We start from the raw sequence: 25,360 nt of genomic DNA, 5'->3' as shown, positions 1-25,360 counted from the left end.
TCCCTGCTGCAACAGGAGAAGCAAAACCACACTCTGCTCGAAAAGCGCAACAAAAGATCAGGAACTTGATGGCATCAGACTGATGCCGCACCCAGGATATAGTCCTAACCTTGCCCCTTCGGATTATCCTGTTTCAGTCCTGAAATTATGATGCTTCACCAACCAGTAGGACATGGAAATAGAAATAACTGATTCCTTTGTCTCTAAGGACAAGACGTGGTATCGGCATGCAATCGAGAAACTGACTGGAAGGTGGCTGCAGACAGTCGAACACGAGGGGCTATACTTTGAATGTTAACCTGCCTTCATTGTGTTGTAGTAGATACAGGTATCTTGTGTACCAGAATATTGCAACACTTATGACTCCCCTTGTACAGTATTACTATAACCGCTACTCTTACGGAGGCCTCTTTCCGAACTGGATAATGTGGTTTTATTCATCATGAAACCTTACTACAACTCGCTGCTTACCTCAAGGATTGTTTCCATTAATCAGACTAGAATACACAGCGCTAATCTCCCGTCCACCATTACGACCATTAAAATAGGTAATCTAAAATAGACAATGGTTTTCACTTCTCAAGCTGATCACCAACTACCCAGACAACATCAAAACCATTACTTACCGACTGCTCTTGGTGGAAGCAAATACATTGACCATAGCATCAAATGTATATAAATTACAACTCGGTTGTACACAGCAATATTGGCATTTAAAATAAACTAACAGTTGCTTTAATAAAAGACAGAACATCTTTGGTGCGTCTTGGGGTATTATTATATAACAGTCCGCAATCTCACTGGTTTCGTATTCATGTAATGTCGTATTAATTCTTAAACTGCCTCCTAATTCATGTTTTCTAACTTGCGTTTGGGAATTGTAGAATTATAAATTCTAGGAAGAAAACATACAAGTTACTAAATTTCTACCGTAAGTGCTGAAGTTATCCTTTTTCCCGAACGCAAGAAAAACTTGAATTTACAGGAAGTTCAAGAAGTAGTCTGGAGATTACATAAATAAGCAACAGTTTACGAAATATTATAGAAGTCCACAAGACGCACGACACAGATAAAAATATTCGCTCTCTTTTACATGAATTAGTGCATTAAAATACAAATATTGATATACTACAGTTGCTTCTTTAATTACAGTTGTTTCTTTAATTTTGGCATTTTTTTCAGGGTTCGCTGATTTAAACCAGATGGATAAAAAAAATGGTTTAATAAATTTTGGATAATTTAAACCAAAAATTAAATTTGAAAGAAAAAAATGTCAAAAATCGTGTGAACTTTATGGTGAAATTTTCTCATATCTCAAACCATTCAGAAGATATCTTCTCATACGCTACAAACTTAGATCTTCTGTACTCTGTAGTCTTTTGAAATGGTCCATTCATTTTAATAATATGTCTAGGTATCACTGTGTGCATTGATTCCGCTTGTACAGTTGTTTGTCTTTTTTTTCTTCTTTCTTTATTCTAAAGTGACTCACAAGTATGTGGAATGAGAACAACGTATTTGTATCATAGAATCGTCCCTTTTGTTATCAAGAGATCCCATGTTGATTCCAGATAAAGGACAATTTCTCTCAGATGCAAATCAAGTAGGGTTCAGATTCCACTTTAAACATTAAAGTTGCCATATTTTTCAGAGAGAGAAAAAAACTAAGATCTTACCTTTGGGTGAGGGGGCTGGAAGATGCGTAGTATTGAGCATTTACATATAAAAAAAACATATATAGTAACACAGAATAATTTTCATTGTAAATTGTGGCAGCTTCATTAACAAAAAAGTATATTACAATTCCCAATGGAAGATCATGTGGCTCGCATTTCACGTTAAACACACATAACGTCGATCCTCGTCTTACATAACGTCGGTGCTGAAAGAGACGATACACTTAATCCAACCAACCAAGTGTGTTACACAAATCTTTGTTTACTTTCAACTACATTTTATTAAAGATTACATCTCTTAACAGGCTACTTTTTTTTTTTTTTTTTTTTTTTTTTTTTTAATATACGGTCAGAAATACCTGCAGGACATATCGAAATTCAGATGTTATATGTTGATAGACGAGGGCTAAGATGATAAAACCACATTATTCTTAATCATAGTTTGGGATGTCGGCTAGATAGAAGGTAAAAACAGAACCTATTATATTTTCTCTGAATGCTGGATTACATCGCCGGGTTGCATTGAAAGTGTGCAAGAAATCAGTTCCTATAATTAAAAAGAAAGAAAGAAAAAGAACTAATAAAATAATATAAAACATTTTTAAAATTTCACAACTGACCTCTTTTATTTATTTAGAAAAAAATAACCGGAAGAAATCGTTTTACAGAGAAAGTAAAAACTTATAACTTAAAACGTGCCAAATAGAAACCGCAAAACTTACGGGAAAAATGTAAGATGTAGCAACTTAAAGTAAGCTGTAGGTACCGTCTTTCATAACCTGGTTGTTGCATAAGGACGTTAAGCCCAATCATATGTAATTAAGTAAATAAAGCATTGCTAATAAAACTCCAACTGACCAAAGCAGTATATATATATATATTTAAGATTATGTGTATACTGCTTTGGTCAGTTCGAGTTCTATTAGCAATCTTGAATTTTCCAAAGCTGCAATGAATAATGAATTTATAAATAAAGCAAATCTTTTTAAACCAGAGAAACCTGGTTACAAAAACTGGTTTAAAACAAAATAATTTAAAATAAATGAATTTTGCCAACTGTTTTCTTCTAATTGAAATGTGCACAATTTCATAGTACTTTAAAGCATTCCAACGTTTGTTCATTTTGTTGAGTTGATTGAGTTGATTTTAGTTTAGCGTCCCTTTCAGCAGCGAGGCTATATGAGACGTGGACCTACTGATTAACGTGGAATCCGAACCACATGAGCTCCCGCCGGGAATCGAACCCGGGTCTCCCACGCCAAAGGCGCGTACGCTAACCGCTTAGCCACGGATTTGTTCATTTTGTGTATGCTTTCATTGTTAGTCGTTTATGTATAACATAATCCGAGTAGATGTATCTTTACTTATCCTTGTATACGAAGTTCAGCATTTATCATTAGAAAACAGCCATTTGCTGATCATATTTGATATAAAAGTAATTAGTGAAAGTAATGTAATAATTTAGTAGTATAGTTCTTGATGTTTTGTGTTTCGGAGGTTGGATGGTTTGACATACTTCATATTACCCGTGTGTAGAAAATCATTTCGCTTATATCTTTGTAGTATTCAAGCATGAGGAGTTGTAACTTAATAATTGCTGTTGTAAACACTACTTAGCAATTAACTTTCGCTAATAAAAGAGACAAACTTCTACATTTATGGATCTTCAGTTTTAATTTCTTCGATATTGGTGAGGACAATAACTAGTTTTGTATCATAAATTATCTGTATTTAATCTACTTTTTATTCCCTTATTTACGTATGTCTAAGTAATTGATTATTCTAGTTATAACAAAATAATAATAATAATAATAATTTTGTTGGTTTGCTTAGTGCAGTTTCCGTGATATATCTTTACTATCTTTGCTTCGAAACCATTTTTGTACCCATTGTTAATTGACCTCTATGAAATTTACACAATCGATATATATATAAACAGCTATATAAGACCATTTAATAATTCTATTGCCTTCTATTGCCATGTTCAATCAAATCATATCGAAATTAAAGGCGAGAATGTTAAGACAACGCACATTAATGTTTTTCCATATGTTAACCTTCATTATAATGGCTATAAAATTATCGACTATTGGCTTTCCATAGATTTTTGTACGAAACTTGGTATTCGTCGTGTATATTAATAATTCTAGAAAATGGAATTAATTGCTGTATTTTCTCTTCCATTGTTTGGTTTAATCTTAAGATATTAGCATTGAAATAATTTCTCAAAAATAATACCCAGCCCCCGCCAAGTGAACTTTGTGGTGGACAAACACCGTGCTCGTGGGTTTTCTCGGGGTTCTCCCGTTTCCTCCCACTTTCTTCATTCCACCATTTCACTCATCTCTCATCATCACCGTCTCCTTTAGCCTAACCGGCATAACCGTGGGACGTAAAACTCAAAGATTTCATTTCATTTTTTTCAAAAATAATACAGGTAGCTGAGTTTCATTTTCTATAAATAGGAAAAATTTTGTCATTGTACTTATTACATTTGGTAAAACAATTGTTGAGTCTTTCAGATAAAAAGAAAGAATAAAATGTTGAAACTGGTATAAGACATTTTTCGTGGAAAATGGAGACATAAGAACTATTGTTTGCTATAATTCCTAATGCAGCGTATACACTAGAAACGTTATGTAGCACAATGTTGTTAAATAAAGAAATGGTTTCTTTAATGCAGGTACCGCATGAGAGGAGTGCCAGCCTTATGGATTCCTGGAACTGATCATGCTGGAATTGCAACACAGATTATCGTAGAGAAAATGCTTTGGCAGGAGAAAGGACTAACACGACGTGACATTGGACGAGAAAAGTTTGTGGAAGAGATAATGAAATGGAAGAATGAGAAAGAAGGTGTAATAATTCAACAGCTAAAGAAGTTAGGCGTATCTCTTGACTGGAGTAGAAAGTTTTTTACAATGGATGAAGTTAGTATTATTATTATTAGTGTTCTTCCTGTTGGCAGGGCCTGGTAGAAATGATTTTATTTATTTATTTATTTATTTATTTTACCTTTAAGGTTCGTGTCTGGAAATATTTCTTACACATTTTTCGATCTTTAGCGTGTTCCTTTAACCAAGTGATAAAAGCAAACTAATATTCATGGACTACGTAATGATTTGGGAACAGACTGAAGCAGGAGTACAAAGATAACCGCGTGCTTGGGGTAAATGTAGATAAGAATATTTTCTCTATATAAACCAATAGACAAATGAAGCCACAATAATTTGAAGAAAGTATTTCCAATAAGATGAGTAAACAAAGGTAACAAGAATACCATTGATAAAGCAAAAAACTTTCAAGTATCTTGGTCCAAATATGTCGGCCGAATGAGAGAGATTGCTAGGGAGCTGCAACATGAAGAAAGATTTTACCGAAGTGTGAAGCATATGGTATAAGATTGGAATATACCTAGAATAATAATTAATTGATACGATGAGATGCACATCTACCAACAGTAAATAAAAAATTTCAGACATCTTAAAACATTCAAAAGACATAAAATCTGCGTACAGTTTCGAGGTATTCCTCTCCTCTTCCTCGGCGCATCTGAAGAAAACTTGCTGCTACAAGATAGATATGCTAAGTTACAGAACGCACAGACAAAGAATTTCATACATCATAATCTTTTATATAGCAGTAAGTTTTCTTCAGATGGGTCAAGTAAAAGGTGAAGAGTGCTTCGAAATTGTACACGAATTTTGTCTTTAGAATGTTTTAAGATACGATTTTTTTTAAAATTTATTTATTTACGGATATACCCAGGATAGCTAAGATACTACTATACAACATGTGATTTGTAAACATGATAACCTACGCTACGGAAATATGGATTATGACAAAAACAGTGAAGCAGAATATAAGCAATGGAAATCGAACCTCCAGGAAGTATAGACAAGAAAATATCGAATTATCAAAAATGGAATCACCCACTCAACCAAGAGAAAGAGTAGGAAAATTTAATCTTCACGTATGGACGGGTATAAATAGTGGGAAAAAAAAATCCAACTTGTGATAATAACAGAATAACAGAGTCAAGATCAGATTACAGGTGTCAGGGCAATACAAACGGATGTGGAAAGTAGAAAAACATCCAGGATGAAGAATAGTGTAGTGAAAGAAGACTTTGGCGAGAAGTCGTATACATCTCGACCCGGCAAGATACTGAAATCAGATATTTACGACAAGAATGATGTACACATATATATAAAACCATATGCGAGAGACATACAAATTATCAAATCATTTTGAAATTAAGATCAGGTAAAATCTTAGTTTCCCCCAAAAAGTTTAGAAAAGCATCTCACGGGCTTTAAAAGTTGTTTTATTGATCCACTAAATAATTCAGGATATTTATCGCACTCAATGTGAATGTAACTCCTCATATATAGGTCGAACGAAGCACAATATTAACACCCGAAATAAAGAACATATTAGACAATCAAAAAAGTCATGAGAAGAATGTATGTCGGGATTGTCACTTCACTTAAAGCAACATACGCATAATATAAAACAGTTTAAAATGTAATAGGTTCAGGAAAAACAAAAAAATAACCAGAGATTAAAAAATCACTCGTTATTCATAAATATAAACCGGATTTAAATCTGGATTCTAGAAACATTGATAAAATCTGGCTAACTACCTTTGATGCATATTTTGGTTCTAGCAATAATGACGTAGCATAAACACCATGCCTTTTGAAACTTAACTCTTACTTTCTTTCACTGTACTCTACTCGTTCTTTTTAGTACCCTTTTTTTACGTTATGTTCGTAGTATGTATTCCTGTTCTCATACCATATTTCTCTTATTCGTTTTTATCCTTGTTATCTGATCACTGAGGACGGAACTAGCTTATTATCACTGTACGTCCGGAGAATATTTAGTTTTCACACAGGACGATGTATTGCTAAGTTACCAACTTTTTGTTGAATTATAATCTTAGAAGTTAGAAATTCGTCTGAATAGAAGCTAATTTATTTAGGTCTTCAGACTTACTTTATTAGAATAAAATCTCGGTTTGTTCTGTGATCTATTAACCAGTGCGGTAAAATTACGTCATTCTGATAGGTATTTCTAATGTAAAGCGCAGACTGAAATTCGGAAAATTTAGAACAAAAATGTTAAAATGTTAGAAAGTAAATGTTTGGATACATTCAAATAAAAATAATAATAATAAAATATTGTAGCAAACTTTCACCATAATGGCGACAAAAATTGTTGTTAGAGCAGCAAAAATTGTAATATTCTTTTTTTTATTATTTTATTTATCTATTTTTACGCAGAAGCAGTCATCGGCAGTAATAGAAGCTTTCATGTTGTTATTCCAAAGAGACCTTATATATCGTTCAAATACGTTGGTTAATTGGTCATGTATTCTTCAGTCTGCAATATCAGATATTGAGGTGGAATTAAAATCGATATCGGGACCAACGCTACTAAATATCCCAGGACGTGAAAAACCAATAGAATTTGGAGTATTAATGGACTTTGCTTATAAGATAGTTGGTGAAGGTAAGTGGAAAGATCATCAATTGAATACGTTTTTGTCACTAAAATAGTAAAAGTAATATTTGCCTGCAAAATAAAATCATTTATAAAGAACTTTACTCCTTACTTCATGAAAATATTTTAACTTCTTATAGTCAATGAATGTCTAGAACTAGATTTTTGTTTCCTCTCTATTTTAACTTCTGTAAGGAGATAGTCCAGGGTGGCAACAAACTTGGAAAACCAGAAAGTGTCAGGAAATTTAAGAAGACGAGAAAAAGTCAGAGAATTTCGATTTGCTAAGAATAATATTTTATAAACGTTTAAAGTTAAAATTCTGAGACTTTTTATTATACCTATTTTTTTTGTTCTTAACAGTATGTATAAAAAATAAAAATTTTACACAATTTATTTCCAACAAAGTACTTAAGTGAATTTCTACATTCCACTTTTTTTTTTCTAAGTAATAGTTCTCAATACTTTACTCAGAAAAATAATTAAGACAAAAAAAAAAAAAAAAAATTAAATCCCGTAACAATTCCAGAGGTAACCGAAATATACAAAATGATATACAAAGAATCAATGCATTACATAATATACGAAATTCCAGGCAACACTATGCTGTGCAATGTGATATAATTGAACCTTCATATAACAGTACTTGATGGTAGATGTGGCTAGCGTGGAACGGGTTAACTATTTAAGATAAAAGCTTGTTCCATAATAGGAGCAGAGGGGAATGATTTAAAAATACAAGTTGCGTTTCCCCGCTGAATTGCTAAACTGAGTCTCTGTATTAAAAATTGTTTGCTCCGCGGATATCCTGAACCAATTTGTTTTACTAGATTCTTTGCCTCTTTGCTGAAAACACCCATTGTTTCAACAGAAAAGGGAATGAAAAAATGGTCCTCTTTTAAGGATTTATATTTTAAATGTTTTCGTCTGCACGCTGTTTCTGCCGCACTTCCAGCTTCCTTAGATGTTGATACGATATGAGAAGCTGCAAAAGTATCAACACAAGTGACATCCCATACTAGACATTGCCCATTTTCCCAGGGGATTAACGTGATGCCATCTGGTCTTTTCCCATCATCCCTTGATAAACCTGATGGTTCTAAAATTGAAGGCACGTCTATGCTGGCCAAAGCTCGCTTTAGGATATCATTTAATTCAGTGTGACGGGACACTCTGCCTGTGCTTTTGGGACAGCTCAATGGATGCAAACACTTTTCATTGTCTTGCTCCCGACAAATGCATGTAAATTTTTTTACACGTGTTTATGCCAAGGCGTAGAGCAACATAAAGACAAAAAGAATTGTTATCCATGAAAGTTCCTATATTCCTCGATGGAATTGATTGCAACTATGCGCCAGATTCTTTTTCTTGTAAGGCCTTAAAGCGAGCTATATCAAATACATTATCCAAGAATAACTCTTGTTCAACAATTGATTTTAAGATTATTTTGTCCCAGCTTTTCTGTACTTCCAATGTGGATGGTATATCTTGTCCAAATAAGAACTTCCGTACGTCAATTGCCTCTGTCAAGTGATGAATAACCACATCATCAACAGGAATGTTAAGAATGTTGGAGATGAGTGGTCTTACCCCATAACAGGAGGAAACAAAAGCTGGAAGACTGAGGTCGGAGACTCTGCGGATGTTCAAACCTCCGAAACGAATTGGAAGACTAGCCTGTGTCCATTGTATTTGATTCATAGATATATTTACGATGAACTCTAATACTCTTTTCAGGCAGGCATCCATTTGGAGAAGTAGAGATGGCATATACCATGTTGGAGTAGTTCGAAGAAAATATTGTAACTTTGGTATACCCATGCAGTTTTTTAGAAGAAACATGCCAAGTGAGATGGTAAAATTTTTAAACGTTCAATAACAGTTTTAAGCTGATTTAGGTGCTTATTAAGAGCTATTTCGTAACCTGTTTCATGCAGTGGAGCACCTAGAAGAAATAACTGGTTCGCATTAACTGTTCGAAGACCAGGAAGAAGCTGTTGAAATTGCGATAAAATAGTGGGGTCCACTTGTCCAGATGTGAAAAACAGTTCACATTTAGAAGGATTAACTTCTAAACCAATGCGTTTAGACTCTGCTAATAAAATATTCACATCCTGAAAGACGGATTGTGGGGAACCACCCAAAGTACCATCATCCAGATAAAGTAAATTCAGTTCAGATGTTAATTTGTGCAAACTATAGGATGGATTGATAAGCTGAAAAGCATTGGGCCAACGGGATCTCCTTGTTGGCAACCGACCTGGGACAGTATTGTTTTCTCTCCAAAAAACAGCATTGATGGACAAGCATAGCTTTGCCAGAAAAAGGGGTAGGTGGCAGGGAGCTGTTGCTTTATTTCACTTAACATGATATCACGTTCCACCGTATTAAAGGCATTTTTATAGTCTATTTTGAGAATGACGTGCTGTGAATTTTCATGGTTCTTGATAAAAGTTCGAGTTGAATGAATAATTGCTTCAAACCCTCTTTTCATTGCGAACCCTAATTGGTTGGCCTGAAAATAGGAAGAGCATTGCTGATAAACACTGGAGCATGCGAGCTTAGAAGCCAATCTTCTTAAGGTGCAACCTACAGCTATAGGATGAATTCCGCCTTCTTTCTTACGGAGTGCGCAAAGTGTGGCTCCAAAAAAATATTTTCGTATATCTTGAGGCACTCTTCCACACAAAATGAGATTAATTAACCTCGTTAGGTTATCCAATAATATTTCAGCTGCTTCCCCTGCCGATTTTGATATCATATCCTTTAAATGTTGTGGAGGTAAGCCATCAATGCCTGGAGCTGAACGACTGGGAAAACTGTAGATGGCTCTCGAAACCATCTTAGTATCCACCGTTTATACAGGGTCACTTTCTAAAGGAGGATGTGGAAACGAGAGTTCCCTAGATGGCGTGGGGTGTTTGTTGGTGAGAAGCTTATAGGTCTCGTCGTTCACTGGGGCCAATGTGTCCTCTGAACTTAACAATCGAATTGCACCTTTTGTGTCAAAATCCAAAATTTTCGCTGCCACTCTTTTGGAAAGCTCTGACTTTTTCTTCTTTTTGAAGCGATTTGTTGGTGGAGAAGACAAATTTAGGTTTTCTTTCACGAGGTTTGTGAGAGATTTATTCTTTCTCTCAGTTGGTATATGGAGAGAAATAAGGGAAACTTAATAAGGGAAACTTAATAATTTTTTCCAGGCAAAAAGATCAAAGATCACATTTTCAAGCCCTAATATGGCGTAAAGCACATATTACGAGTTCTGAACTACCTACAGTGACTGACTGAGGTTGGACTGTTAATGGAAAAGTTCAATACGAGCCAATAATGTGTGATATTCCTTGTGGACCTAAAAAGCTTCTCTCAGCGATGAACTTGAATCATGGATATGAGATGGATACCTCGAAACGGACTACGCAGATACGGTACTTGTTATTAGGATAATGCGAAGGATAATAAACTTTCGTAAAACAAGAAGGAACTGAGCACTGTCATAACTCGATTAAGGGAAAGCCCTTGTTATGTGACTTCTTATTCTACTCTTTCGTGAACCAGTCCGTTCGTCTTTCGATCTGCTTCTGATCGTTTGAACAGCTTGAACGGAAATCAGGAAGTGTTTGTGTGTTTCCCTTCCTCCCTCTTAACCATTTCTTGTTTTTTCTTAGTGCATTCTGAATGTGGTGTCATGGTGAGTGTACTGTATATTAAAAGATTAATAAGAATTAATGTTATAAAGATTGAAGTAAGAAGGACAACTTCGGATTCTGGAAGTGTTCCGATAATTAACGTGTGGATTCACATCATAAGAAGAGTATCCTTTACTTTTCAGCAAATGAATATAATAAGAAAACACATGACTGGAGCACTTATTCCATGATAATTAAAACATATTTCTAAAATACTTACGAACATCTACAGAATTAACATTAATATGGATCACATAATATAATAAATTGTATTAATAGGTGTAATGATAACTGAAAAATATTAATTGCTTCTCTTGAGAGAAATATTAGATTTTGTATACTGTTCTATTCCTTACGTTTTATATAACAACGATTTCAAAAATTTTAAAAAGTCGTATTTCCTGCTCCTTTTATAAATTTAACTATTTGTCATAAATAAATAATACAAAAATGATTATTTGTCAATTGAAATATTTTCTCTTAGGAAAAATTCTTTGTAAAAAATTTTAACCAAAACGGCTTCATCTATGTAAAAGGTGATAATAACATAATGTATAGAACGTACTTAGACCTTCCTTTCTAAAATAATAATAATAAAAAAAAAAGTAAATTAAAATCGAATAATTAGGAGCGAAGTTATAAGGGATTAAGCGAGCGATGACTCATCATTTTTTCCCACCCCTCCTCCCTCCCAGTCGCGTGTCTGACATGTCCACCATCACTTTTCACATTCTCTACCTTGTAAGAAACAAAATGATACCATCCACCATAATCTACCGTTAAATTGTACACGGGATGAAAAAGTGATCATTACAAAACTGACTGTAGTCTAGCCTAATTTATATTTGGTCATTTAGAAGAGTTGACTGTGATACTAATGACTCCCTAGCAGCAGCGAGTAAAGATAAAGATTATCGTTGAAAAGAGAAAATAATCAGCATTTAATACCGGAGAGGTTTAATATAAAGAATTAGAGGAGGATCAGATGAGAAGAGAATACCAGATTGAAACACCGAATAGATCTCGATATTAGAAGGTTCTAAATACACTAGTGTTAAGGATACTTAGGTTAAAATTAGGGATAGCATTAAGAGTAAAAGTGGGACACCGGGAAATATATAGGAACAAACCATAATTCGACTAGGAATGCACGAAACTAGTAGAGAAGAGAAAACTGGCAAAACTGCATAGCCACAACATCCGAACGATAGAACAATGTAAAATTTAATTGATATCAAGTTGAAACTTTCAAATCCATAAAGAACATTATTTTTGAAAGCTAACGTTATTGAACTTGAAGATAACTGAGAACAAACGTATTCGGGACATGTATAAAAGCATCAGCATATTTGAGAAAGTTCGTCAACCTTGCTCTTATATATTAAAGAAAACAGACGGAACACTTCCCACGGATACGGATAGTATTTTGAATATATATAAATATTTCTTTGACAATTTGCTAAACACGCAGCCAAAAAATTCATGGAGAAAGTAAAAGCCACATATTCCAGAACCTAAGCGAACAAAAATACAAATTGCTATAAAGAAATTAAAGAAACACAAATCTCCGGATGTAGTTAACTGAGTTAATTGTAGCTGGAGGGTGAAAATTGTGGGAGGTGAAGACTCAAATTCTTCCTGAATTGTAACAAGAAGGAATTGCCACAAGAGTGGGAAGAATCAATCATTGTTTCAATCCACAAGAAAGCCAACAAAACTGATTGTAATAATTATCGAAGCATCTCTCTTTTGTCTATAAAATCCTCTAAAATTTTTGTTAACATGATAGACCCCATACTCAGATGAAATTATTGGAGATTATCAGTGCTGATTTAGGCAAAATCAGTCAACTGTCGACCAAATATTTACTGTTAACCAAATACTCGAAAAGAAATGGGAATACAACTCCCGAGTACAATTATTTATTGGTTTCGCAAAGACCTACGACTTGGTAGGAGGTAAACGTAAAACATTCTTACCGAATTTTGTCAAAAAAGCTAGTTAGATTAACAAAGGTGTTTTAAATCAAATCCAAAATAAAATCGAAGTACGGGAATACTTCTCCACGACCTTTCATGTCGAGAATAGCCTGAAGTAAGGGGATGAATTGTTCTCATTATTATTTGATTTTGTTCTGGAATAGGGGGCGCTGTGGCTCAGTGTTAGAGCGTTCACCTCCGGTGCTTGGGGTCCCTGGTTCGATCCCAGCTCACGCCGTGTGGACTTTGTTGTGGACAAACACCGTGCTCGTGGGTTTTCTCGGGGTTCTCCCGTTTCCTCCCACTTTCCTCATTCCACCATTTCACTCATCTCTCATCATCACCGTCTCCGTTAGCCTAACCGGCATAACCGTGGGACGTAAAACTTAAAGATTTCATTTCATTTTTTGTTCTTGAATACACTATATGGAAAATCAAAGATAGCAATGAAAGCCTAGAGCTGAATGGCACTCACCAGGTTGTGGATTATGCTCATGTCAATTGTCATGTATCTAGGAATAATATTAATATACCAAAACCCTATCCACAAAGAAATTAAGTGTCGACTAAAAGTAGGGAATTCCTGTTGTGATTGAGTTGAAACAGTGTTGTCTTCACGAATTCTTTCGAAGAATTTGAAACGTAAACCATATGAAATGATCATTATGCCTTTTGAGTTGTGTGGGTGCGAAAGGTAGTCTCTTACTTTTAGGGAAGAATATAGACTGAAAGTATTTGAATATAAAATTCAAAAGGGGTAAGAAAGGGGAACGGCGGAAACTTCATAATTTATACCATTACCGGTAGTGTATGTTGTTAGGGTCAGTAGATTCAGAAGGCTTAGGTGGAGGTTATGTAGTCAGAATGAAAGAAAGTAGGAATGCTTTCAAAATTTTAATTGGAAACCCAATCGGAAAAAGACAATATTAAGATGAATCTCTCAAAAATAGGAATATAAAGTAGAAACTGTATCTAATTGGCTAAGGGCAGAAGTCAATAGAGAGCTTTTTTGAATACAGCATTGAACCTTCGGGTTCCTAGGTCATAGGTTTTGGTTGGGTAGCTAATAAAATAGCGTTAGAGCAAAACTAACATTGTTCAAAATTAAAAGGTAATCCTATATTCTATTCAGATCTAGAAAATACTATTAAGGAGAGAACGAAATAATTAAGTTGCAAACATTATTTAAATGTCAGTAAAACGACAGAACTTAAAAAATAATAATAATAAAAATTAAAACGAAATAATATAATAAGAATAAGAATAAGAATGAAACTTGATTGTAGTCATAAGAGATACTTTGAATGTGGAAAGATTGATTGCTTAGATTGCAGTTTAGCATTCCTTTTCAGCATCGAGGCTAGAAGAGATGTAGATCTAAAGATCAAGGTGGTATCCGAACGACTGTAATGCTTTCAGATTTCAAGGCTTTCGCACTGGGAATCAAATCCGGATCTATGTGTCTCAATTACGAGGATTTAAGCACCAGACCAGAAGTAGGGTGAATTGGGGAAGAGATTGATGAGTGATGAGTTCGTTTTAAAATCTAGTTTCCAAGATATTATTCGGGAAATTAAATTGATTTTTATCGATGATGTGATAGAGTACCTGTACGAAAAATCAAAGATATATTCGTTTATGGTGTTGATTAAAGGAAGGAAATGAAATAATTAAAGTCAGGAGATCTTTAACATCCAATCTCTTGACAGTAGAGCCCAATGATTGGTAAAATAAAGTTCACATATCTCATGTTTGTTGTGTAATTTTTGTATTTATAAGCTGTATATCACATTTAAGTATTCGATATTTTAGAATCGGAAATAGTGGTTTCAACAACACGAATTGAAACAATGCTTGGTGATGTAGCTGTTGCAGTTCATCCAGAAGATCCTCGATACACTTCATTACATGGCAAATACGTTTGGCATCCTTTTAGGGAGGAGCAACTTCCTATTATATGTGATGATTTTGTTGACAGAGAATTAGGCACAGGTAAGAAAACCAGAATGGTTTGTGTATGTGAAAGCTAAAAGTCAGGCTTCCGGAAACTTTTCTTGTTTTCTATACTTTCGTTATGAATCATAGCTACTCGTAGAAAACACGATAATAGATTAATACCAAAAATTAATTTTGTGCCTTCATCAGGAATCAAAGCCAGGGCGAGACGTAGAAAACACACGTGATGTAACTGCTCGATTGACCGAGTCTTATTTATCTAATAATAATCCAGAGGTAAATCGTCTTGGAAGTGAATGTTTAAGTATGGAAATACCGATAACCATGGAAATGAATATTTATAAATTTGCTGTATTTTGTGTTCCTCTGGGTGTGTCAGTATTTAAGATTCACGACATTATTTAACATGCGTTCAGAAGTGAAATGTTACTACCTACATATGAAACGAGGATAGAGTTTTTAGTCATCTGCATAAAAGAAGTACTTTGGTCAGTAACTGTAAGCAAAGATTATGCATATCGACTGAAGAGGGTAGTACCGTATATTTCTGATTTATTTATTTATTTATTTACTTATTTATTTATTTATTCTTTAAATTTTTGCCACAATTTCATGTCCAAAAGTATGTAGTCTTGCTTTTGCGAAATGTGACATTGAGTTTTTCTTTACTAAACAGAATTACAAACTTCCATTAAGCTCTAACTTTACCCTTTTCCTAATCTATCGCTTTAGCCCTAAACGTTCGTGGATTCAATAGACCCTTCTAGTGTGGAAGACTAAGATAGGCTTGTATATGATTTGATTTTTAGTGTAGTTTTATAGTGAATTTTGAGAATACATCCAATATATGCTGTAGGTGTTTTATGATAATCTTTTGTGAGAAAAAAAAAAAAAAAAAAGGAGTTCGTCTTGAATTCAGAAATATATGGTATTTTGTTTCTTATGCAACGATATGGAAATATTATAAAGCAGTTTACGTAGTTATTATGTTATCTTTTAAAAATATTCTAACTTTATTAAATGAATGACCATTTTCCCTACCGTCGCATTTATTTGAAAGAATAATTATAATTACCTTTTTTTTAAAGTCCTTTATATATTTTATATAATTGGCTTTATTTTATTTTATTTCAGGTGCTGTTAAAATAACACCAGCACACAATACTACTGATTTCGAAGTAGCCAAGAGACATAACTTAAGATTGTTGTCCATTATTAATGATGATGGCAAACTTAAAAGTAATTGTGGTAAGTTTCAGGTAAGTGTAATTTAAGATCGAGGTTGTAGGAACACGCGTTTCAAATGAGATTAGCTTAATTTAAACGAAGCTGTAAAATCTGAACTAAGCTCATGATGAAACTCAGAATTTTAAAATGAACGCGCCCAATTCAAATTTTGCAGTCACGGATAATAATAATAATAATAATAATAATAATAATAAATAAAACTAAACGTACGTATAAAAATTTAATAGTAGTGATAGTATGTATGTATACTTGAGAATTTTAAAAATCCACGTTTTACAACTGATGATGATGCACTGCAACTGTAAAACGCTTTAAGTATCAAAATATTTATCATCCTGCACAAATAAGCTACGCACACGCTTTTGTCCACCACAAAGCCCACTTAACGCGAACTGGAATCAAACCGAGACTCCACGTATTAGAGGTGAACGCTTTACCACTGAGCCACTCTGGCCCCGATATAATTTACCGTGCGCTGGTCTGCAACTATTTTTTAGTAAGCAGGTTGACATTTGTTGTCAGTGAAATTGATAACTTGAGTTTGTGTCTCAATTGTGAATTTATAATCCATCCATCTCCATTTTTACTTATCTATTTTAAGTAGTAATACTTCATACGAAGAAGAAGCATTGTTATTTTTTTTCTTGCATTGTACAGTCAATTGCAGAAGAATATATTGCATGACTCAACAGCTTCCGTCAAGTATTTCACATACCCACCATTTCAAAATTTCACCTACGTTACTGATTGCCTTCCATTGATATCAACACAGATGAACTTAGGTGCCCAGGTGTAAGTTGTTGTTCTAATCTTACAAATTCGTACTATAGTAAAAACGATCTTTCACCTCTGCTGATAACAACAAAACATGCAGTTAATATGACGGCTAGCTAGACGACGCAGCGTGGGAATGTTATCCACTTGCAGTTTACGGAAACAGTTAATATGACGGCTAGATGTCGTAGTGTGGGAATGTTATTTACTTGCAGTTTACGGAACAGGTTAATATGACGGCTAGACGTCGTAGTGTGGGAATGTTATCTACTTGCAGTTTACGGAAACAGTTAATATGACGGCTAGTCGTCGTAGTGTGGGAATGTTATTTACTTGCAGTTTACGGAAACAGTTAATATGACGGCTAGACGTCGTAGTGTGGGAATGTTATCTACTTGCAGTTTACGGAAACAGTTAATATGACGGCTAGACGTCGTAGTGTGGGAATGTTATTTACTTGCAGTTTACGGAAACAGTTAATATGAGGCTAGACATCGTACTGTGAGAATGTTATCTACTTGCAGTTTATATAAGATATCAATCAGCTTCTTGCTTTTCTCTGAATACTATCTTACAATGCACAGAAATTTTTTACACTCTTCACTTACAATGCACTTGTACACTCTTCATAACTCAAGAAAAAAAATCACACAAAGATTTTAGTTCTTGTATAGCATTATTCATAGACATAAAATCAACACAGTTGAACACTTGGGAAAATAAGGAACTTTTGCCAACGGAACCTCCAATCTGTTCTGACAATGTTATCACATAAGGCCTTATTACTTGATTGTGGAGCTTATCATAATCTTCGAAATCTGCTTCCAGTAAGTGTACAGGCTTTCTTCCATCACATCCAACTGTAAACCAAGATTAATGACACGTTCATATTTCGTTGTACGGGGAATGCCATTCTTGAACATCAAGTACGCTAGTCTTATGAAATCACTTAAAATTTTATTTATTTATTTATTTATTTTATTTTATTTTATTTTATTTTATCTTATTTATTTTCTTGTGTGTGCGACATCAATAGTATATAGAAGGAATGTGTACATTCATGGTCTCGCAATCAATGTTAAAAGCAGTTCTTTGAGATTCGCTTTGTTCATGTTTCAAAAGTTCGTTATATTTTGATCTTTTACCTGTACTTTTATCCCAGTTTGTGAATCCTTCGATATGAACTTACCATTTGAACTTGTCGGAAGCGGTGTATATTGATAAAAGGTACTCAACAAAGAGCATTATAGTGCGGCAGTTTAGCTAGAATATTTCAACATATTGTGCACTTTTTGATGAGCCGCCAGTGGACACCCGAAAGACAACAGAAGTTAGATAAAGTTTGTTGCTGAAGGTTTTAGTGAAGGTATTGAAGAAAAGTATGCCAGATAATTTGTAAGTTATATATATTTAGTTCATAATTTTACATTGCAGGGCACTGCCCGTCGCAGGCACCCAGTGGGGTGCATTCCAGACTGGCCTTCTTGCACTTGCACTTTTTCATGCAGTCTTAGCATTTGCAAGAGAAGAGCTCCCAGCAGATCTTGGATGCTTCGGGTAGCGTTTTCCATAAACTTTCATACACGTCGGTTGTCTTGATCCAACCCCAGTCGGTTGGTGATGGAAGTGTTGGTGCAGGAACCAGGATTTGACACCATACATCTCCGCCCTGATGTACTGCTCTTCGGACATGCTGTCCCATGGCTACTGTTGTCGATGGGATCAGTTGGACGTTGCTTTTCTTTGCAAATAGTTTGCGACATGCCTTGTCAATGTCCATTTCTGTGCTTGTTCTGTCATAAAGCAGTATGATGAACCTTTCAATTATATGCATGGCGTCTTCATTAATACGATCTGGGTGAGCGAGTGAGCGTCTGGGTGAGCTCAGGTAGCGCTGTCAACACTGCCCATGCTGTCCTCTTTCCACGTCCGGCTAAGCAGGAGACCGTGTCGCAGCCCGTCAAAGCATAAAATATCGGTAGTGCCTGAGCTTTATCAAGACTCAGAGCCCGAGCAATCATGGGCTGCCAAACAGCGTAACGTCTTCCCCGAACCGAAGGATACTCACACTTCAGTTTCCTCATTCAAGGTGCCTGCCAGAGCCACCGCCAGGACAACAACATCAGTGTCTACTTTGCAGATGAGAATCTTCTTATGGGCATTGTTAGCGTGGGCGACATGCAACATAATACGGGTATCGGCCTCCTCGTGGTTGCAAGGTGCCAGGGCTGAAGTATCCAGAAGCGGTGGCTTTCTCAAGACATCATCTCCTTTAGTGATGAGCAGTTCCTTGTCTGCAAGCTGGAATGAGTCGTAGAGGATGTCAGAGAGGAAGATGAACAGCTCTGTTTTGTTTTCGTCGACTCTGAGGAAGCTGGCCCAGTTCCCAGGTATAGTTGAATTACCCACCACTCGTTTTCTCACCGCTCTTCCCCGCTTGACTGTTGCTGCACCTTTCAACGAGTTTCTTATGGAGCGCTTCCACACCAGGTCCAGTCGCGTGGCTTGATGAAATTTTGAGAATATTTGAGGCACAAAAACTTGCTGGGCATATTCTTTGAAGGTTTTTGCCGTAGCAGGCTTCAACAACTGGAAGATGACTGCTCCATCTAGGACAATGCAGCTTGTTGAAGAAACCTCAGACCTAGGCTGATCTCAGACTTAGGCAACTGAGAAGATCACTCTTTACACCAAACCGGATGCAACCGCCTTCCGATAGTGCAAGAGGGAAAGCTTGGTTTTCATGTTTGAAGAATTTGTCTAGATTTCCATCCCGGTTCTGGCATCCGATATACAGACGAGAGAAGAGGTTCACGTCGTTTCTAAGGGATTTCATTTGCTGCTTGCCTTTTGCCTGAAGTTTTGTGGTAGGCTGACCAAATATCAAGGTTGTTTCTTTTGATAGGATCTTTTATGGGTTTCGTTCTCTTCACCAGGCGTTCTCTGACAAAGTTGTAAAACTGCACCTGTTTCACTTTATATGCACGACGGAGGTCGTCTATAGCTCGAGATGGCGCGATCTCCTTGGTGTCGAGTACCAACAGATCTTGACTATCCTCTTCAAATGGATTCCCAAAGTCTTCCTTCACTTTGATCATTGACTTTACATCATTTGGAAAGCAGTTTACACACTTGATATTGGTCATGATGCTTTGTGTCTTATGATCGTTCTTGGTTAGAGTCCTGGAAATCTTCGATGAACCTTGCAACCTCTGGTCCTGACACCATCTACCGTCGCAGTGCGCTGGGATTGTCAGTCAGACTCACTGCACCTCCGTCTCCTTTTGTGGCTGCAATGTTCTGTTCGTGGGCCTGATAGGGATGGCGGAGAACGGCCTGGTCGTTTTGTGGACTGTGAAATTCTGTGCGAAGAATTCATCGGCAATTTCAGGATGTTTAGTCGGCAGTTCCATGTCTCGCAGATGCACAGGAATCCAGCGCGCGTTGTTGATGTGATCCAGGGCAGGGAACCACATTGCTAGTTCTTTGAGGGTATCGACGTACAGCGGAAACGACGCTTGACGCAGAGAGCGCACGTACACCAAGATCGTCAGTTCCAATTCCAGTACAGTTGCTCAGTAGTGGAACTGGGGGCAAGTCTCCGCCTTTGCGAACTCAAGCTGCTCGGTGCCGGCGTCACGCAACTGGTCAATGTAGTGGTTGTAGGCGTTCTGTTCCAGGGTGAAGAGGGCTGCTTCTGTTACTTGATGCGCTCTCCTGATTCGAGTGGCATGTTATCCCCGCAGGAAAGGAATCCACAGTCCCGGCACTGGTGATCTCTGCCTCAACCAGTGCTTGCACCCATCCGCACCCTCGCAACAAATCACCAATGGTCTTCAGCGCTGCGATCTCGATATGAAGACCTCTGAAGAGGATGACGAACTTCTCTTCACCGTACACCTGTGGCCACTTCCATGGGGTTTGCTTTGCCAGTGCAAAAAGCGGTTGGTCGAATATAAGCACTGGAATCTGGACAGAGTTAAGATGTTCCACTGCGTTTGTGACGACATCCATAGAGTGCTTGATCATAGCGACGGTATCGGCACTCTCCAAGAAGAGTGGGAGTAGTGTGCTGGGGCAATAGCTCAACTTGTATTACTGGACTGCAGACTTGCGTTCCCATGATATTTTTTCGGCTAATTGGGAGTGTTGTAGCCAAAGATACTCTGTTTCAATATGTTGCTTGAGACCGCTGTTGCCTCTCAGGGATGTCACGTTGGTAACCGGTACCTGTGTGTTCTTGATGCTACTTGATGCCATCTGTATAGTATTGTGGCAAACAGTCAACTGATTTGAGGTCTCTTTCGTTCGACCCTCCGAGGATACTAATGCCGAGGTCAATACCGGCTCCATGGAACGCAGGATGTTGCACCAGCGAAATAACAGTCCCATGAAATGACTGTTTTGAGGTTGTAGAACTTGGATTACGGTCGATGTTGTCTACAACGGCTGTGGTGAAGACTTTGCCTCTCATCTTTGGAGGGCAGACTACTTGCTTCTGGTGGTAGAAGTGGCAGGCACTGTTCCCTAACTGTGCGGAGAGGGACAGGACTCGGTCGTAGGAAATAGAAATTCCCATATGTGCCAGTTTGTCAACTAGCTCCCTTTTACGAGTGTGTGCATGTAGCATAAGTCCGATATAAATGGGAAGTGGCGTCTCCTGTGTGGTGGCGTATCGGATAGGTCGGGACGTACTGCCTGTGTCGGATCTTCGGTGCTTCAAATAATTGAATTTGAGGAGTTGACTGATAGACAGTGCCGCTTGTGTAGTGCTTCTCTAAGGTCTTTGATACTTGATCTTTCCAGGTTCATAGTGACTAGGGCAAGCAACACGGATGGTACGGAATCCTGTTGATATTCTGGAGGAATTCCGTTGAACACATTGTCATCTCCGAAAATGTGGCGTTGCACAATTTGGGCAGCGTGCGCCAGATGGACAGCATCAGTATCTGTATCCAGCTCACAAGCCTTTGCCACGGCATCGCCGAGGTCTTCATTAAATGCAAGCAGGATATCGTGCCCCTGATGCTGTACACACATGTTAGGAAAGTAAACAAGCAGTCTCTGTTTAAGACGGGTCGTGTGCACTCTGCCTTCATACTTGACTTCCAACATTTGTTCCATCCGTGAAGCATATAATTGCGCAGGTCCGCAAGTTTAAAAACCGGAGCTGTCTCGCCTTCTGCTAAAGCTTCTTCAATAAACACGACTAATTGTGCAAAGGCAAGTCCTTCTATTTCTTGTTCATCATTTGAACTTTTACAAAACATTTCCTTAATCTTCAGAATGCGATTGTACAAGTTCACGTGATAATTGCAGTGGTACATCGCATCCTGTGCAATCATGTCCCCAGCATTGTATTTCGTCTGTAGGCCCATATCGCCCAGAATCATTGCACACGACCTGACACGCGAGTCCAGTTGGAATGTCCCAGCTTCATGAAGAGGGGCACGACCAGCAGTTTCTCCGCAAAAGAAACATTTCACTTCTCGTTGTTTAGGCTCAGTAGTTGATTGTCGTGACAGACTGCATTTTCGCTTGCTGTAAGCAGCTTTCTGTACTTTGTAATCTTCGCCTATTTTCAGTTGCCTCTTCTCTGCTCTCTCTAACTTTGTTTTGTTATACCTCAGCATGCAGGTTTTGTGGTGTCGTGCATTGTTTGCAATCAATGCTGCTTCAACGACACTTCCTTCATCTAGTCGGCTAAAAAGAAATTATTTGGGGAGAAGCTCAAGGTCATTGAACCTTTTCAGATAGCTTGCGAGAATGCTGTAGCTGCTCCCTTTGTCTTTACGTGTATTCCTGGATGGACATGTTAGCGACCCCTGCATTACATCTTGATATATGAAGCATAATGACCAGTCTGTTTCTGTTCTTGCTGTTCGGGCGGAGATAGCCTGTACTGTTTCTGTTTCTTGATGAGTTTGAAGACCTTCGACATTGTTCTGGAAACATAGGAGAAAGAATGAGTAAATATGTAAATTAGTATTAAAAAGCAGCATCTTTCGAAATTTCAAAGCTTGCTCAAATTAGTGATTGTTTATTAATAGTACGTCAGTTTAGCTAGGATATTTCAACATATTGTGCACTTTCTGATAAAAGCACCAAAATTTACACTCCGGTAATATCGTATCTCAAATGACACTCCGGGAAAGTTTTTGTAATTTTTCCAAAATTGTGGTTGTATCTGTAGTTATGCAATGGGAATGAAAGGGTTAAGTATTACTGTTGTAGGTGTTGCTCTGACATATATATATATATATATATATATATATATATCTTACAAGGCGGCATGTTTTTATTCAAAACATTCAATAAACATTCACTAAAACCTTCAGCAACAAACTTTATCTAAATTCTGTTGTGTTTCGGGTGTCCACTGGCGGCCATTTTAGAAAATGGCCACCACAGCCGCCAGGGGTCAGTTGGCCGATGGCTCCACATCCAAATTTGGTGATTTTATCAAAAGGTATACAATAGATTAGCTAATCTGCGGTACTATTACCATTATATAGTGTGAGCTTTTACCTCTTTAAACACAGCATGATAACAATGTTCTACTAGGTTAAGTTTCGTATACCAAAAAAAAAAAAAAAAAAACTGTAATGTAAAACTTGAAACACTCGAAGCATTACCCTCTCAAATCACAAACGCACTCTATCAACAGACTAGTAACCTTCCGTCTTTGCTTACTATTCAACCTCAGAAAATATCGAATTTTGGAGGGAATTTTAGCAACAGATTTTAACGGCATCACAAAGAAATGTGAGAAATATGGAGATGATACCGTGAATGAAAGAAATGTGAAATTTTGCGGAAAATAAAAGGAATACACTAACAAAAAGCTTTTAAAAAGTGGAAAAACTTGAACTGTGCGTGAAATTTTAAAATGATACGGAAAATATATACTTACACGCTACACCGGCATCTTCAAAATTTGAAGAAGGGGAAATTATATAACTTCGGAAGGAAAATTCTCCCCCTTTCCCCGTAACATGTCTGTATAGAAGGCTTCTTGATTCTCATTTCGAACGTTTCTAATTTTCTGTTTTCCTATGTGTTTATATTTCTGATCCATCAGAGATACACCTGCTCTAATTGAATTTTGGTCGTTTTATTTATTTTCATAATACACACTAGCTAAGGTATCTTGTAAGTGTTCTTCCTTTTCACCTGTAGTAGTTTTTCTAATACATTTTTCACTTTCTTGTAAAGGAAGGCACCACAATCAAGAGGTTCATTAAAATTGCATCTGCATTTTCTTCCTTTCTCATCCCGAATTGCCTTGTTTGTCAGTTAACTAACTAAACCTTTGCTACTGCCAATGCTTTTATTATTTTTAATTTTCCACTTTTTTTTAACATAACGCAAATGAGAAAACAAGAGAAAGAGACGGTAAAGTTTTTCTTCTTTCAATCAGACAGGTGCAGGGTGAACATAGTTCTCACTACTCTTTTGTTACACTTTACGAGACAGTTCGCTATTAACAACATTACGAGCGCAGCTACTATAGCAGTGTGATTTAATGTGGAATCTTAATCAGTATCAATGGTTCTAAACAACTTTCGATTTATCTTGATATTGTTTTCGGTTATTGGGGAAGAATAATTGCGTCATTTCTTCGTATATATGTTCTTAAACAGTAGTCCACATCCTCATCGCACCAATTTTCATATTTTTGCAGTCTTTTTTTTTTCTTCTTCTTCTTTCTTTCTTTGTTCCCATGCAGCTGCCTCCGCGATCTTCAAGTTACCAGTAACTGTTACATATTGTTCTAATCTGCATTCTCAAACTCTTTTTTTTTTTAAGTATCTATAAATACTGTTTTCTGTACCATTTTCTATTTTCTTATCTTTGGCCATAAACTGTGGCCAAGGTTTGTTAGCTAAACACAAAATCCAATAATCGGAGTTGAAGAAATGCTGAACCCCATGGAGTTTTCTAGCTATCGGATAAATTTTACAGACTGGTAAATTAGCTATGAGTATTTTTTTAAACAAATGTCTGAATCTTTTAAAATGTCCGAGCTCCTTCGTGGCTAAGCGGTTAGCATGCGCGCCTTTGGTTTGGGAGACCCGGGTTCGATTCCCGGTGGGAGCTCATATGGTTTGGATTCCACGTTAATCAGTAGATCCACGTCTCATATAGCCTCGCTGCTAAAAGAGACGTTAAAACTCAAAATCAACTCAAATCAATCATTAAATCATACGAACGAAATTATTTGTTTGTGTAACGTTGATACTCAGAATTTCTGTGTAACAGTTTATATATCCCAATGTTAAGGTAACAAAGGGAACTGAAACTAACATCAGTATAATTCTCCTGGATCTATTTTGTATTGGAAATTAAAAAAAAAAATAATAATAATAATAATCTTCATCATTTCAAGGTAAACCGTATAAATACGATGAGCATTCATTATACATATGCAAATTGGACACACTCAAACAAAACGCAAGCTAATATTTAAAAGAATTCTTTTGCAGAGCTTCAATTCTACTTTTCAGTGACGATAATAAAATAATTAAAATCA

General features: G+C 36.5%; 1 protein-coding gene across 3 annotated transcripts in view; it reads left to right on the top strand.

Annotated features, from left to right (window-relative positions):
- Positions 1-25,360, top strand: part of LOC145690619 (valine--tRNA ligase-like) — a 104,265-nt gene that overhangs the window by 11,995 nt on the left and 66,910 nt on the right. For all 3 annotated transcript variants that reach the window (XM_081765684.1, XM_081765682.1, XM_081765683.1), the window contains 4 exons: positions 4,360-4,606; positions 6,965-7,193; positions 14,662-14,841; positions 15,940-16,064. In XM_081765684.1, coding sequence (XP_081621810.1) covers positions 4,367-4,606; positions 6,965-7,193; positions 14,662-14,841; positions 15,940-16,064 — 774 coding nt within the window. In that variant the 5' untranslated portion in view covers positions 4,360-4,366. The remainder of the gene's footprint in view (positions 1-4,359; positions 4,607-6,964; positions 7,194-14,661; positions 14,842-15,939; positions 16,065-25,360) is intronic.

This window comes from Thermobia domestica, chromosome 7 (genome assembly GCF_964235325.1).
Source record: "Thermobia domestica chromosome 7, izTheDome1.hap1.1, whole genome shotgun sequence".
NCBI lineage: Eukaryota > Metazoa > Arthropoda > Insecta > Zygentoma > Lepismatidae > Thermobia > Thermobia domestica.
The sequence above is the reverse complement of the archived record's forward strand: the minus strand, read 5'-3'. Positions and strand labels throughout refer to the sequence as shown.